The following is a 14159-nucleotide window of genomic DNA, read 5'->3' as shown; positions in this document are numbered from 1 at the left end:
CTCAGGTCTTCACTGTAACTGGCTACACCTTCCCCAATGGTCTCTCTTCTGGGACTCTGACCCTACCACTTGTTCCAAGCCTTAGCCACTCTGTATGCCGGTTAATGTCTTCAAAACATGTACCACACCAAATAGAGACTCTTACACCTTACCGAGCATGACTGTAGCATGCAGTTTTGCCTTGGCGCCCTCTGGATTGTTTGGGTTAAGGCTTCACCCCAGCCCCTGGCATCCATATAACCAAAGAGTCTGGAATGTTTATGTGAACGTTTCATTCCCATTTCCCTCCCTTGGGCATTGCCTCAGTCCGTACTCCACCTCCAAAAAAAGCCCGCCAAATGGTAAACCCTCCTCAGAGATGCTCAAAACCACTCCCACATTGTATTGAAACAGCAACCCCGAGAACAAATAAATGTTTTTCTGGTCTTCCTTCCCCTGCCTCCCTGGGAGCATTGGTATCCATTAAACTTGGGCTTTTTCTAATTCGGTTTTATTTGGTGTGATTTGGATTATTGTGTTGGTGGGGATATTTATTGGGCTGCAAAAACTTTTCATCTGGTGGTCCCACCAAGGGGATTGTTTTTCTCACCGGCCCAGGGTTACATTTTGGCAAAACACCCCCCCCCCCTTCACATACAACCTGCCAGGCTAAGATTGGCTTGTCTAGGTAAATTCTGAGTTCCAAGTCATTGCCTTTAGAGGCCCATGACTACAAGCTTGACTATTAGAGGCCCTGGGAGTCATAGAATTCTAGGTGATGTACTAAATGCTGCCTTGCTAAGGTCCCAATCTGACCAGAATAAAGATCTGCCTTGCTCCAGGGGACTAGGGCCTCCTTTGTCTTTCTAGGATTCCTTTATTAAGAAACATACTGTTAAAGAATTTCTCACTCCCCTCTGTTTTTTGTGCCCTAAAGTCTATTATGGTGGATGCTAAACTCAGTTTCCCACGTCTCAGAATGGACTTAGAAAAGGAATACTTACAATTTGATGCCTAATTTCCAAATGTCCGTGGGCTGCTTTATACAAAAATATGTTTAAGTTGAGGATATGTGACACCTTATGCTTCTTAATGCCTAAAATATATTTTGCCACACAAAACAAACAAGTCCCCCCCATAGGCCCAAGATTCCTGCATGCTATGCTCCTGATCCTGCTCCCCTTCTCCAACCTCTATCCTTGCTTCTCCAGTCGTTTCCTGTTGGTCTCACGCTTGTATTCCTTCTACAAGGATCTTTTTCCCGTCTCCTTCCACTCTGAAACATCAACAGAGATCCCAGATACAGTAGGACCACAGACCCAGACATGACCCCAGTGACAGTCCCAATCTTTACCCCACTATGGCCTTGGTTTTAGCCCAGGCCACCCACCTCAATGTGGTCCCTGGCAACAGCATAGACCATGGAAATCAACACGGTCAGGCTTCAGTGCTGACCATGGATATCTGAGTGGCCTTCAGACGTAACAAGGGCCATGGACATCAACACAGATACGATTTGCAACAAGACAACAGACATAGACATGACCCTCAGCAACAGAACAGATATCATGATGGCTTCAGATGGCATCCCAGACAGAGGACATGCATATGGTCTTTGGTGTTAACTCTGGCCAGGGACCTAATAGGTTTTCTGTACCCCAATAATAGATTTCTTTACCATGCTGTAGGCCAGATGAATATGTATTGAAAAAGTAAAGAACCAGGTTTCTTTGGACCAAAAAAACTCTCTGGTGAGCTCTCCAGGCCCCCAGAGATCAAGGCAAGAGAAGGGGCAGGACAAATCACATGGCCAAAATAAAACATGACACTTATGTACCCTGTACATAAGTACACTTATGTACCCTGTAGTCAAGGGGTGATGATGTGTCTGCCACAAGCTAAGTTTGTGCCCAATTATAAGGCATTAAGAGGGGACTGGACAGCTGGTAACTTCAGGGGAAGAGCCACTGTATCCTACAAGAATGTGGAACTGGCTTTTGGTGGCTTTTCTTTGATGTAAATTCTCTGAAAGGGCAGTGTTTGGAGAGGGAGGAATGAGACTTTCTGGATCAAGGAGGCGCTGGGGTGATGTGGGAGTGCCCTCTGTGTGCTGTGATTACCATTAATGAACAAAGAGTCTGCTGCAAACCTATAGCAAGGCAGACCGTAGATGGGCAGGGAAAAGTAGGCTGTATGCTGAGAGGAAGAAGGGCAGAGTCAGAGAGACACCATGGAACCGCCAGAATGAGACATGTCAAAACTTTGCTGGTAAGCCACTGCCACATGGCGATACACAGATTAACAGAAATGGGTTAAATTAAGATATAAGTGTTAGCCAATAAGAAGTTAGAGCTAATGGGTCAAGTAGTGTTTTAATTAATATAGCTTCTGTTAGAAATTTTTCCAAACGTGAACTCTCTGCCGATGCAAAATTCCAATCAAACCAAATCAAAACAAGCCAAATTAAGAAATTTCCAGGTTTAATTGGATTCTTCCACTCTCGGATTGCCCTGAGGGTGAAACGGAAGGCCACAAACATGACCACAGAACGGGGGGGGGGGGGGGGAGGATAGAGACCACGTGTTCCTCTTTTGGGAGTTCACTTAAATATTCTGTGGGAGTGGTACTGATCCCCCCAGGGAGGGGTCAGGACCTGGCCTGCTGGGATTTGGAGTCCAGACCAATACAATTCTTAAGTCTTTGATAGATGTGAGGGGCTGGGGTTCTATGCTCCCAACTTAACATTTTCTGTGTGATTATTTCGATTCTGAGCAGCCAGGATGAGCAAGCAGCCTCCCTGCAAGAAATTGGCTTCCACATGGCCAACTAAATCCACGTAAATGCTGAGAGGGCTTGAAAAAAAATTTACAGAGAAGAAAAAAAAACAAAGTTTAACACAGCTCTTTGCTGTTTGCTGGAGGCTTGCCAGAGATCCTTTAAGAGAGATTTTCCTGATTCAGTCAAAGCAAAAAAAGATCTGCAGCCATTTAAAAATGCTGGTTTTCTGGGTTATGCTGTGAGCATGACCTCTAACTCTTTCAGAGACAGAGCATTTGGTTGGGGTTTGTGAGCAGCATGCTGCAACTTGCTTGATGGCAACATGGACTAGCTTTGTGCCTGGAACTGGCACAATGTTCAAGGCTCAGAGACGCAAGCAGTTCTGACTATGCTTCGACAAAGTCCAAGCATGCTGAACTATGAGGAGCAAGTTGACGTACCATTTAAATCATAATAATGGTGCAGCTTAATTTTTAGACTGGGCAGGCAAGCAGAAACTTCCATAGTTCCCCTATGAATGGTGCAGCTTAAGTTTTAAGAAACATTTAGCATTTTAACCAGTGCTACTGGACAGTAAATAATTGCAGATATGCAATAAAGACAAATACAGAGGAGTCATAGTGTTGGATAAATGTATGAAGGCTTGGAAGAGAGAAGAAAAAGAGTATAGAGAGCCATAAAATAAAGTTAATGCTTTATAAAAGGGTAAAGCCATTAATGAGACAGACTACAGATAGTCACAGATTGAAAGCAGTAAAGAAAAATAAGCCATGTAAAAATGGAAAATTCACAGAGAGTCTGAATTATGTATACTGTTGTGTTACCTTTGAATTTTTTGACTGTTAATGAGCTAAGTAAAGAGCTAAACGAGCATGTATATAATAAAGATAACATTACTTCCAAATTTGAGTCAGAAGATATGTTGTTTTAGAAAAGAGGTTCTTCTTTTGTTTTCACAATAGATGAGAACCTGTGGATTGCCTTCAGATCAAAATAGTTTGATAGATCACACCCCCCAGAAAGATTGCCGTGAACACCCTCAAAAAAACTACTTTGCCCAACTGCTGAGATGAACCTAGCACACAGGATACACCATAAAAGCCCTGATTAAGAGCACGCCAATCAGCAGGAAACAGTATGGAAAAAACTAGGCACGTATTCCCAAATATAGTCTATAAATGTTGGTTTACATGTAAAGGAGGATATAGTACAGAGATGGATACTTTGCAATGATATGCATCTTCATTTATTGATACAGTTTAAAGGTCTATCTTGTTATATGTATGCTTCTGCTCTTGATGAAGGTTTCATGCTTGTATAGTTCCTTTAAAAATTTAATGTGTAATTAAGAAATATAGGTTAATAATAGCCATCTCTAATAGTCAAGTTTGTAGTCATGGGCCTCTAAAGGCAATGACTTGGAACTCAGAACTTACCTAGAAAAGCCAATCTTAGCCTGGCAGGTGTGTAAGTGTGTGGGGGCTGTTTTGCCAAAATGTAACCCTGGGCCAGTGAGAAAAACAATCCCCTTGGTGGGACCACCAGATGAAAAGTTTTTGCAGCCCAATAAATATCTCCACCAACACAACAATCCAAATCACACCAAATAAAACCAAATACGGAGACCCAAATGGAGCACTGGACTGAGCCCCCCAAGGTCCAAATGAGGAGCAGAAGGAGGAAGAACATGAAAAAGGAAATCAGGACCGCGAGGGGTGCAATCACCCACTGATACAAGGGGACTGATCTAATGAGAGTTCACAAAGGCCAGTTGGACTGGGACTGAACAAGCACGTGATCCAAACAGATTCTCTGAATGTGGCCGGATTCTCTGAATGTGGCTGGCCCGGAGTCTTTCTGAAAAGCCATTGACAATGATACTGAGACTTGTTTCCTCTGCATATACTGGATTTTGGGGATCCAGTCTGTTTGGATACTCACCCTCCTGGACCTGGAGGGATGGGGGAGGAACTTGAACTTCCCACAGCGCAGGAAACCCTGACTGCTCTTAGGGATGGAGAAGGAGGAGGAGAGGGTGTGGGGGGAGTGGGAGGGTGTTGGGAGGAGAGGCAGAAATGGAAACTTTTATAATTTAATAAACTTTGAAAAAAAATTTAAAAAAGAAATAAATAAAAAAAAGAAAGAAAGAAATAAAAAGCCCAGGTTTAATGGATACCAATGCTCCCAGGGAGGCAGGGGAAGGAAGACCAGAAAAACATTTATTTGTTCTCGGGGTTGCTGTTTCAATACAATGTGGGAGTGGTTTTGAGCATCTCTGAGGAGGGTTTACCATTTGGCGGGCTTTTTTTGGAGGTGGAGTACGGACTGAGGCAATGCCCAAGGGAGGGAAATGGGAATGAAACGTTCACATAAACATTCCAGACTCTTTGGTTATATGGATGCCAGGGGCTGGGGTGAAGCCTTAACCCAAACAATCCAGAGGGCGCCAAGGCAAAACTGCATGCTACAGTCATGCTCGGTAAGGTGTAAGAGTCTCTATTTGGTGTGGTACATGTTTTGAAGACATTAACCGGCATACAGAGTGGCTAAGGCTTGGAACAAGTGGTAGGGTCAGAGTCCCAGAAGAGAGACCATTGGGGAAGGTGTAGCCAGTTACAGTGAAGACCTGAGTAGTGTTTCTTACCAATGTTTTATTGTTTATTTATTCACATACACAGGCCTAGACACAAACTGAAACATCTCATGTGTCCACAATGCAGGTATTAAGTACAGCAGTGCCCAGGCACATACACCATCACAAAACAAATGCAAACACTGGCAATACCAACCCATGCAGAATCCCACCAATGGGCGGGCCATATTATCATGTTACCTACACAACATACATTAAAATGTGCTAGCTTCCAAAGGAACAAGGGATGGAGGTACAAAACATAGTATGTAAGCCAAGGAACTGATGTACATTATGAAAAGAGTCTGAAGGCTTATGAAACGCCTGAAGGCTTATAAAGCACATGTAAGCATTCCAGACAGGAATTGTACAACTTATAAACTACTCAGTGCTCGAACAAACCTGCACCCCCTTCTCTGGGCCCTTAAGCTCAAGAGGGAGGTGCAGGCCGGATTCCCAGTAGGAAGCGAGAGGGAGCCAGCCAGTGGATCCCAGTCACAAGGAGGGGCTGGGAGGCTTCACTGCTCCAACTCATGCAAGACCTGAAGGGAGAAAGGATGAGATGAGGACCACCTAAGGATCACAAATCCCCGAATCCCTTTCCTGACTCGCTCCCCTTTCTTCTTTGTCTCCCGTAATTGAAGATTTGTCACTGACACATGTGGATGGACAGACATATTCCTGCCTGGATTCCCCACCTCCAGCCTCACATTCCCTCCTCATTCCTCCATCACCGACCACCAACCTATTCCAGTCAAGCTCATGGTCTCTAATATAACCTTCCTGATGTCAGGAAAGCTCTTTGGATTTCCGTTACCCAGGTCCCTGGCCTAGATGTGCATGCACAGACGTGTGTGTGTGTGTGTGTGTGTGTGTGTGTGTGTGTAAGAAAGAGAGAGAGAAGGAGACAGAGACCGAGAGAAGAGGGGGAACACACACTGGTGTTGTTTCAGAGTAAGTGCTGGTATGGGAAAGTCAGAGTATGGCCTGGGGTATCAGTCTTTCCCTTCCTGTTTAAAGGTTGCTTTGAGACCTGTTTGAGGGCTCTAACAGAAACATGGTGGTTTAAATGAGGCAAACAAAAACCTCTAAATATTTTCCTTCTGTGGTTCCTCGCCATGTTTTAGGATGCTTGACTTTAAAACTGCTGTTTGAGGTGCTGACTTGAAGCTTGTGAAAAACTGTCAGATGAGTTTTGGCTTGGGATTTAGGCGGTACTCCTGACACTTGAGACGTGGCCCTAAACATACTTCTGCCATTTTTCACTCCATATCTCTGTGATGCAGCATCCTCGGCACTGACGACAGATAATAAATTAAAAGTACCAATCCACTCGGAAAAATGTGGAAGATACTTTGTGCCCCACAGTGTCCAATTTTGGGTTAAGATTTAACTCTTTGGGCAAAATTAAACAAGCACGTCCATTTCCTTGGCATTCACATTTATCTTTAATAAATGGGAAATTACATGTACACCAAGGACTAGTATTGAATTAAATTTCTTTATAGTTTATTGTCTGTAAATGTTTTGCTTGTGTGTGGGTCCTATAAACATTTCTTCAGTTGGAAAGGGGTTTCAAGACAGGAAGCTTCGAGAAGCCCTGGCCTAGGATTCCTCTCCCACCCTTGCCAGAGCCCTGTGATCAGTCAGCCACCTCTCCAGCTTCACCGTGACCCTTCCATTCCAGCAGGTCTGTCCAGGGTGGCTGCCTCCTACACTCCCTAGGCCCCATTTGCCTCTGTGCTCGACAGTGTCCAGCCTTGCTTTCCAGACACCCTAGACGTTTAATTGGCTTCTCAGCTCATGAGGCCCTTGCCCTCTGGGTGGGCCATTAGAGATTTGGTGGCAAAATACACCTTGAGGAGGAACCCAGGCTGCGCATCTGGACTGAGATTCGCCCTGAGACCAGAGACTATATATATCTCCTTCCATGTATGTCTTCTACAGACCACTACGGTATGCAGTAGAATGGGGCCACGGGGCCTGGGTGAGGAAGCAGGATCCTGGCTTATTCTATTTCTTCCATGTAACATGCGGCCCGCCCTGGGGCAAGTGCCTGCAACCCCCAAGAGCCTCGGTCTCCTTCTCTCTCTGGACATCAGGACACCAGCCGGTTGCTGGTGAGCACAAAACTAGAGGAGCTGGGCATTCTCTGAGCAATCCTCAAGTGCCCTCTCTGAAGTCTGCTCCAGACGTCTGGGGTACCCTGCCCCAAGTCATTCAAGCTACCAACTTACCCCCTTGTGCCCAGCTATGACCAACTTGCCACAGAGCCTCCCATCTCCCACCCATCTCCACCCCATGGTCCTGTTGAAGAAGCCAGCTACCTGGTTAGCTGTGGGTCTGGCGCCAGGTCCAAGAAGAGTTCTTCAGAGTCATCAGGGCCGCGGCAGCCTCCAGTATCTCCTCACACTCGAAGGTGGCAGAAACCGAGGCCTGGTCAGGGGCAACGGGGCCCTGTAGAGAAACAGGTGTGAGGAGAACAGGAGCTGGGCACCCACCACCTCTTCTCAGAAGTACAAATGCCCTTTCAGTGCCCAGCTGCTCCCAAACCCCTGGGCGGTCTGCTCGACACATCCACTTAGCTCCTCCTGCCCAACATTCTGGAGCCCAAACTTCTCTGCAGGGACCTGTGGCTCTGGTGGATGATACTCCATGGAGGAACATGGCAGGGGGGTCAGATCCGTGCATCTGGAAACAAGAGGTGAGGGGATTAAACACTTGGATGGGTGGGCAGCACCGATACTTTGAGACTGACAAGGTTTCTGCAGTACCAGAAGGTAGGCGTCTGAAGGACTGTGGGAGACCTTAGACACCATGGCTTGGGCATGCCCTTTGTCCTGCACAGCCTGTTTTCCTTTCCACACCCCGTCTGACACGTTTTTTCCTGAGACATTAATTGTTACAAGCCCTTTTTAATTCTCTCCCAGATACACATTGAGGAAGACATCAGGGAACCACCAGTTTTTGCATTTTGATCTGCAAAGTCCCTGCAGAGATATGGTGGCCTTCTCTTTTCGGGGACTGGCTCTTGCCAGCATGACCCTAGGTTTCACCAGGACCTTCTGTCTCACCCATCTGTAGCCATGTAGAGAAGCAGTGCCCACGTGTTGAAGGCCCACTGTGTGGCAGGCCTTGCGCCGGTGCTTTCTTCAGTGGGAGAGGTATAGGAAGCTTTTGACAAAATGCCCACTAGGAAATGCATGCTTGGAAAATAAAGCCACATGTACCAAGTCTCTGGAGTGGGAACTGTCAAATCCGGAGAGGATCCTGTCCTTGCCCCCACGGCCTGACAAGTAGCCTTCTCCTTCCCACAATCATCCCCTTCCTGCTTCTCCTACTGCAGCAATCCCGGGGCTGGACACACACTGACAGGAGACACAGCCGGCTCCATGGTCCCTCTCTACTCACGGGTCGGACACGGCAAAAGCCTCATGGACCACCATGGAAGGCAAAGCAATCAACCGCTGGCCCAATGTCGTTGTCATGTAGGGCGCAGGTGAAAATGCTGGGGGCCAGCAGAGGAACGGAGGCCCTTGGGAGCTCTCCTGCAGAGACATGGACCACGGGGATTGGGTTCCGGGCCAGCCAGGAAGAGAAGGGCTGGGCAAATTTTAGGCTGAGGGCAGGTACCCAGGATGTCAGGGCTCTGAGGAGCCTGCAGAACCCCACTCCAATCTCAGCATGGTCTACCGGCACTGAGGAGACCGAGGCCCAAGGGGAAGTGACCTTTCCCAGGGCCACACACAAGGCTGTGTGCTGACCAAGTGTTAGAGGTGGAAGCCCTGACTTTAAGACACAGCTGAAAGGGACTTGACAGTGAAAGGCAGGAGCCGCCCACTCTAGCAACAGATTCTCCTTACCTCCTGGGGGCTTGTGAGGGGCAGGACTTCAGGCTGGCTTACAGTGTTCTCATTCTCAGCTGTAAAAAGACCACCAATTCCTTCCCGCTGGCTGCCTGCCAGCCTCTCCCGCAGATACTCACCACCATTCTGAGAACTCCTCACAATGGACCTGCGCAAAGAGCCCACCCCAAATCTCTGCTTCCTGAAAACTAGTGCTGCTATCATTGATACCATGTCTTCTACCTGGGGCACTGAGGTCCAGGGTGTACTCGCTCAGGGTCACACTGCAGTTCTCAGACAGACAGGGCTGGCTACATAGTTACTCACGCTGCACTTCCCTCCAATCAAACCCAGCCTCCCTCCCCAGCCAAGGACACTCACTGTGACCTCTTGCTTTGGCAGAGGACTTCTTGCCCTGACAGAGGGGTTTGCCGGCTACAGCCCTAGTCGTCCTTAGTAGTCGAACCTGTCTTCTCTTTAGCAGTGCACCATGCACCTTCCTCTCAGAACCCAGAGCAGGCAGGGCCTCGCTGTGCTCCCTACAGTAGGGGTATGGAGGACTCCTGTTAATTTTGTGCAAAGGGGGCCCGACCGCCTCCCCAACTCACACAGGATACCCAAAAGGAGGCAGCACACCTGAGACACTCAAAGACCTGAGAGTGTGAGGAATGCAATTCTCACCTGGCTTGGGTCCTGGTGGCACAACAGTGGCCTCTGCCGGGGTGGTTGGCATGTCCTCTGAGGCCAGATTCGATTCCCAGTGGGGCTCCAGTCTCGTTCCCCATGTTACATTCCAAGTTGGGGGGCGAGAAGCAGACATTCACTTGGTTGCTTTGATCCACGGTTCTGGGGTGAAGAGCAGAAATGCCACTGTACTCCCACGGCCACTGCACCTCCATGAGCATCCCGCATGCTGCTGTATCCCCATGTGCAGAGGGAGCCTGACCCTCTGAGCCCCAGTCTAGACACCATACTCACGAGGCGGCGGGTTACTCACCTGGTCTGGGCCCTGGTACCACAGGTGGCACCTCTGCCTCGGCGGCTTGCACGTCCTCTGAGGCCAGGACCAATGACCAGTGGGGCTCCAGTCTCGTTCCCCATGTTACATTCCAAGTTGGAGGGCCAGAAGTGGACACCCACTTTGCTTTTTGGTTCCATGGTTCTGGGGTGGAGAGCAGAAACCCCACTATACCTCCATGGCCCCTGTATCCCCATGAGTATCCCCCATGCCATGTATCCCCAAGTGCAGAGGGAACCTGACCCTCTCCCCAGCCTAGACACCACACTCACGAGGAGGCGGCTCACTCACCTGGCCTGGGTCCTGGTGGCACATCTGTGGCCTCTGCCACGGTGGCTTGCAGGCCCTCTGAGGCCAGGACCGACGACCAGTGGGGCTCCAGTCTCGTTCTCCATGCTGCATTCCGTGTTGTGGGGCCAGAAGCACACATCCACTTTGTCTTTTTGTTCCATAGGTCTGGGGTGGAGAGCCGAAATGCCACTGTACCGCCAACGCCACTGCATTGGCCCGTGTATTCCCCAGACCAGTGTATCTCCACTTGCAAAGCAAGCCGTACCCCCTCCCCTACCTAGACACCATAGGCACAAGAAGGCGGGTTTCTCACCTGGCCTGGGTTCTGGTGGTAGAACTGCGGCCTCTGCCACAGCGGCTTGCACGTCCTCTGAGGCCAGGACAAAAGACCAGTGGGGCTCCAGTCTCGTTCCCCATGTTACATTCCGAGTCGGAGGGCACACTGACAACATCCACTTCGTCTTGCTGTTCCATGGTTCTGGGGTGGAGAGCAGAAATACCACTGGATCCCCATGGCCTAGGAGTAGCTGCTTTTTCCAATGAAAATGGGAACATTATGATGTTAGGGAGAAACCTGGTGCCAGGAAAACTTCCAGGAATCCACAAGGATCACCCTAGCTAAGACTCCTAGCAATAGTGGAGAGGGTGCCTGATCTGGCCTCCCCTCAGAACCAGATTGATAGCCGTCCTAATTGTCATCATAGAAACTTCATCCAGTAACTGATGGAAGCAGATGCAGAGATCCACAGCCAAGCCCTGGGCTGAGCTCTGGGAGTCCAGAGGAGGAGGGGATTATATGAGCAAGGTGTGTGTGAGGGGTCAAGATCATGATGGGAAAACCCATAGAGACTGTGATCCTAGCTTGTGGGAGTCCGCAGTCACCAGACCAACAGCTAGGGGGCCGGCACGGGGCCGACCTAGTCCCTCTGCATGTGGGGGACAGTTGTGTAGCTTGGTCTGCACGTAGGACCCCTAGCCGTGGGACCAGGATCTGTCACTAGCACATAAGCTGGCTCTTTGGAAACTATTCGCTATAATGGGCTACCTCACTCAGCCTTGATGCAAGGCAGAGGGACTTGTTCCTGCCTCAACTTGTTGGGCCACGTTTTGTTGACTCCCATGGGAGGATTTACACTTTCTGAGGAGTGAATTGGGGTGGGTAGAAAGAGGTGATGGTAGGGAGTGGGAGGAGAGGAGGAAGGGGAGACTATGGTTGGTATGCAAAATAAATTTTAAAATGTAGTAAAAATTTTGGAAAGAAAAAGAGTAACTGCTCTTATCTCAGCAAAAAGAAAATAAGACAAAGCAAAGCAAACGAATAAACAAACAAAAATAACCCCTCTCCGGTGGCTAGAATCTTCTCCAACAGGCTCCCCAATAGTACTACTACTACTACCAATTTGTCCTGCCATGGTTTCCCTTGGCCTTTGTCTCCCTTTTGTGCTTACAGAGTCTCCACCCTCACCAGGATGTCCTCTCACCCACCACCTCCCCTCACCATCACCCCCAAGAATGTCTTGGCATTGGCTCCTTTACAGGGTAGATCGCCTCAGACTCACAATGCACTCACACAGGAAGAATGCACAGGAAGCCTCAGGACTCCCTCGGCGATCACACCAAAGCCCAGAAGCTGACAGCTGTCTTCCCAGGTGCCCTCCATCCCTTCACTCCCCACATGGGAAAACATTCACCAGGCACTCAGTAGTCTCATGGACGCCCTGCGTTCAATTTCCTTTCATTCTCCCTTCAAGTTTCCCTCACAGCACACTTTAATCTTTATTACCACCTTGCTCTCCCTTTCAACCGATTATCCTTTTGTCCCGCAGACCACTCCCACACCTGCCCATGAAATCAAACTGTCTTTCTGAAGGCAGCAGACACGGGAGTCATACCTACCCATCAACCTGGGGTAGCGGGGCTATCACGACTGAGGGCAACTCGAGCTAACTAGTGAGATGCTGGGTTTCACACAAACAGTAGTCTCGCGAATTCCATCCAGATCTCTCTCAGTTACATTCTTTTACCCTTTCTTTTTTTCCGAGCATTCTACACGGGACAGACGTTTTCTGAAGCCCATGCAGAGAACCGGTCCCTGACCTAGCCCAAAGACAAACTATGCGGCAGACTCAGCCTTCTGTCGGCTCCACACAGGCCCTCTTCTTTCGCCAAACCCACATTCTCTCCCCAGTTGTACACCAGTCTTGCAGACGCGCCTCAACACTTCGAAGGTTGGGACCCAGTTATGGCTCCTTCTCTTCCCTCACACCCTCTCCCTGCCTCAACGGTTCTGCGGCGATTGCCAGACTGCCAGGCGACCTGGAGATAGGTGCTCTCTGACGGTGTCGGGCCAAGGCCCGTGGGGCCTGGGCACAGCCTGTGTGGGTAGAGGGGCCTGGTTGAGGTGAGGAGCCGTCGTCCAGGATGTCGCCATCTCCAGCAGGCTTCGCGCCTAAAGAGGCCTAGAGCTGAGGGAAATAGGCACCTTAGCGTGAGGGAGAGAAAAAGAAAAAGGCACAGAAGAATAGGAAGGTCATACTTAGAGAAACTCGCCAGCCCTTCAGAAAAAGGGGCTTGAGCCCCCGAGAGAAACGGCAGCTCTGTTCTTCGATCCTCTCTCCTCAGTCCTCGGTGGCGACTGGGCGGTATTTGGCTCCACCCACCGCCTTGCCACAGAGGCCAATGAGCTTCCAGCACGTCCCTTGAAACCCGCCCCCTGGTTGCTGCTCTGTGAACCACTTCCGCCAACAGGGCAGGTGGGGCCTGTAGGCTCTAGTGGTTAGGAGTGCTCACTTAGCTGGTCCTGCCTTTAGCCCGGGAGGAACAAATTAAGGTTTGCACTCTCTAGTGGTGGTTCTAAAAAAATCGCTTCCATTTGGTGATGGGTGTCTCTGCATGTGCCTGCCTGAGGTGTGCATGCAGTTTCAGTAGTAGGTCTCCTCGCTAAACTGTAATTTGCCCTTTCAAAGTCCAGCGTGCAAGCTTGTCGTGGACGGCCATCCGTCCTCACATCTTGTTTTCTCTTTCAGCAGTAGCCATCGTAAAACCCTCAGAGAACACTTGCACGTCTGGGAACGCTCTTCCCTCTGCCTTGTTTGAGACTGTCTCTGAGCTCTCTTTCCTGTTCCAGGGATAAATCCCACGGTTTCTCTTCTAGTTCTACACTGACAAAGGTTTTTGCTTCTTTGTTTGCTTGCTCCTTTGTTTGCTTGTCAGTCCATTGCAGGACACGATGTCTGCTAGGAAACATTCCTAATTCTTGTTCCACAGACCCAAATGTAACTTGCCTCTTCCTTTTCTTTTGTTCTCCCATGTGTATGTGAGTTCTCGAACGTCAGTTCCCCAGTACACTCTCGGCAGTGAAGACTTCAGACTGCATTTCCTTTGATTCTGGGGACGAATTAAGAGGGAGCAGGTTATCCACAGACTACCTGGCCTTCCTATTCATCGGGTCAGGACGCCTCTCCCTGTGGCTCTGTCATATTTTGAATGCCCCACTTTATGTTTTTAGTTTTCTCTTTTGTACATTCTATCTGGTACACCTTGTGTCGTTCTTATCCCAGAACACATTAGAGTAGCGTCCCTCTCCTGTCTGATATCTGCTTGGCAGGAAAAACTT

General features: G+C 49.0%; 1 protein-coding gene and 1 long non-coding RNA gene across 2 annotated transcripts; both read right to left on the bottom strand.

The window, feature by feature from the left end:
• Nucleotides 1–5388: 5388 nt before the first annotated feature.
• Nucleotides 5389–10345, bottom strand: LOC146889235 (doublesex- and mab-3-related transcription factor C1-like). The gene is made up of 8 exons (XM_085684404.2): nucleotides 10232–10345; nucleotides 9916–10080; nucleotides 9616–9773; nucleotides 9253–9311; nucleotides 8801–8937; nucleotides 8020–8080; nucleotides 7717–7846; nucleotides 5389–5931 (listed from the first exon to the last, which is right to left on the bottom strand). Exons 1-7 carry the CDS (start codon nucleotides 10333–10335, stop codon nucleotides 7721–7723), a joined length of 810 nt encoding a protein of 269 aa, XP_085540530.2. The 5' UTR covers nucleotides 10336–10345; the 3' UTR covers nucleotides 5389–5931; nucleotides 7717–7720.
• Nucleotides 10346–10574: 229 nt separating this feature from the next.
• LOC148117382 (uncharacterized) lies at nucleotides 10575–13194 on the bottom strand. Its single transcript, XR_015736907.1, has 3 exons — nucleotides 13080–13194; nucleotides 10857–11021; nucleotides 10575–10708 (listed from the first exon to the last, which is right to left on the bottom strand). It is a non-coding gene; the product is annotated as an uncharacterized LOC148117382 (long non-coding RNA).
• Between the last annotated feature and the right edge of the window lie 965 nt (nucleotides 13195–14159).

This window comes from Myodes glareolus, chromosome X (genome assembly GCF_982192425.1).
Source record: "Myodes glareolus chromosome X, mMyoGla1.1, whole genome shotgun sequence".
Lineage (NCBI taxonomy): Eukaryota > Metazoa > Chordata > Mammalia > Rodentia > Cricetidae > Myodes > Myodes glareolus.
Note: the sequence above shows the minus strand (reverse complement) of the source record. Positions and strands in the feature narration are given on the sequence as shown.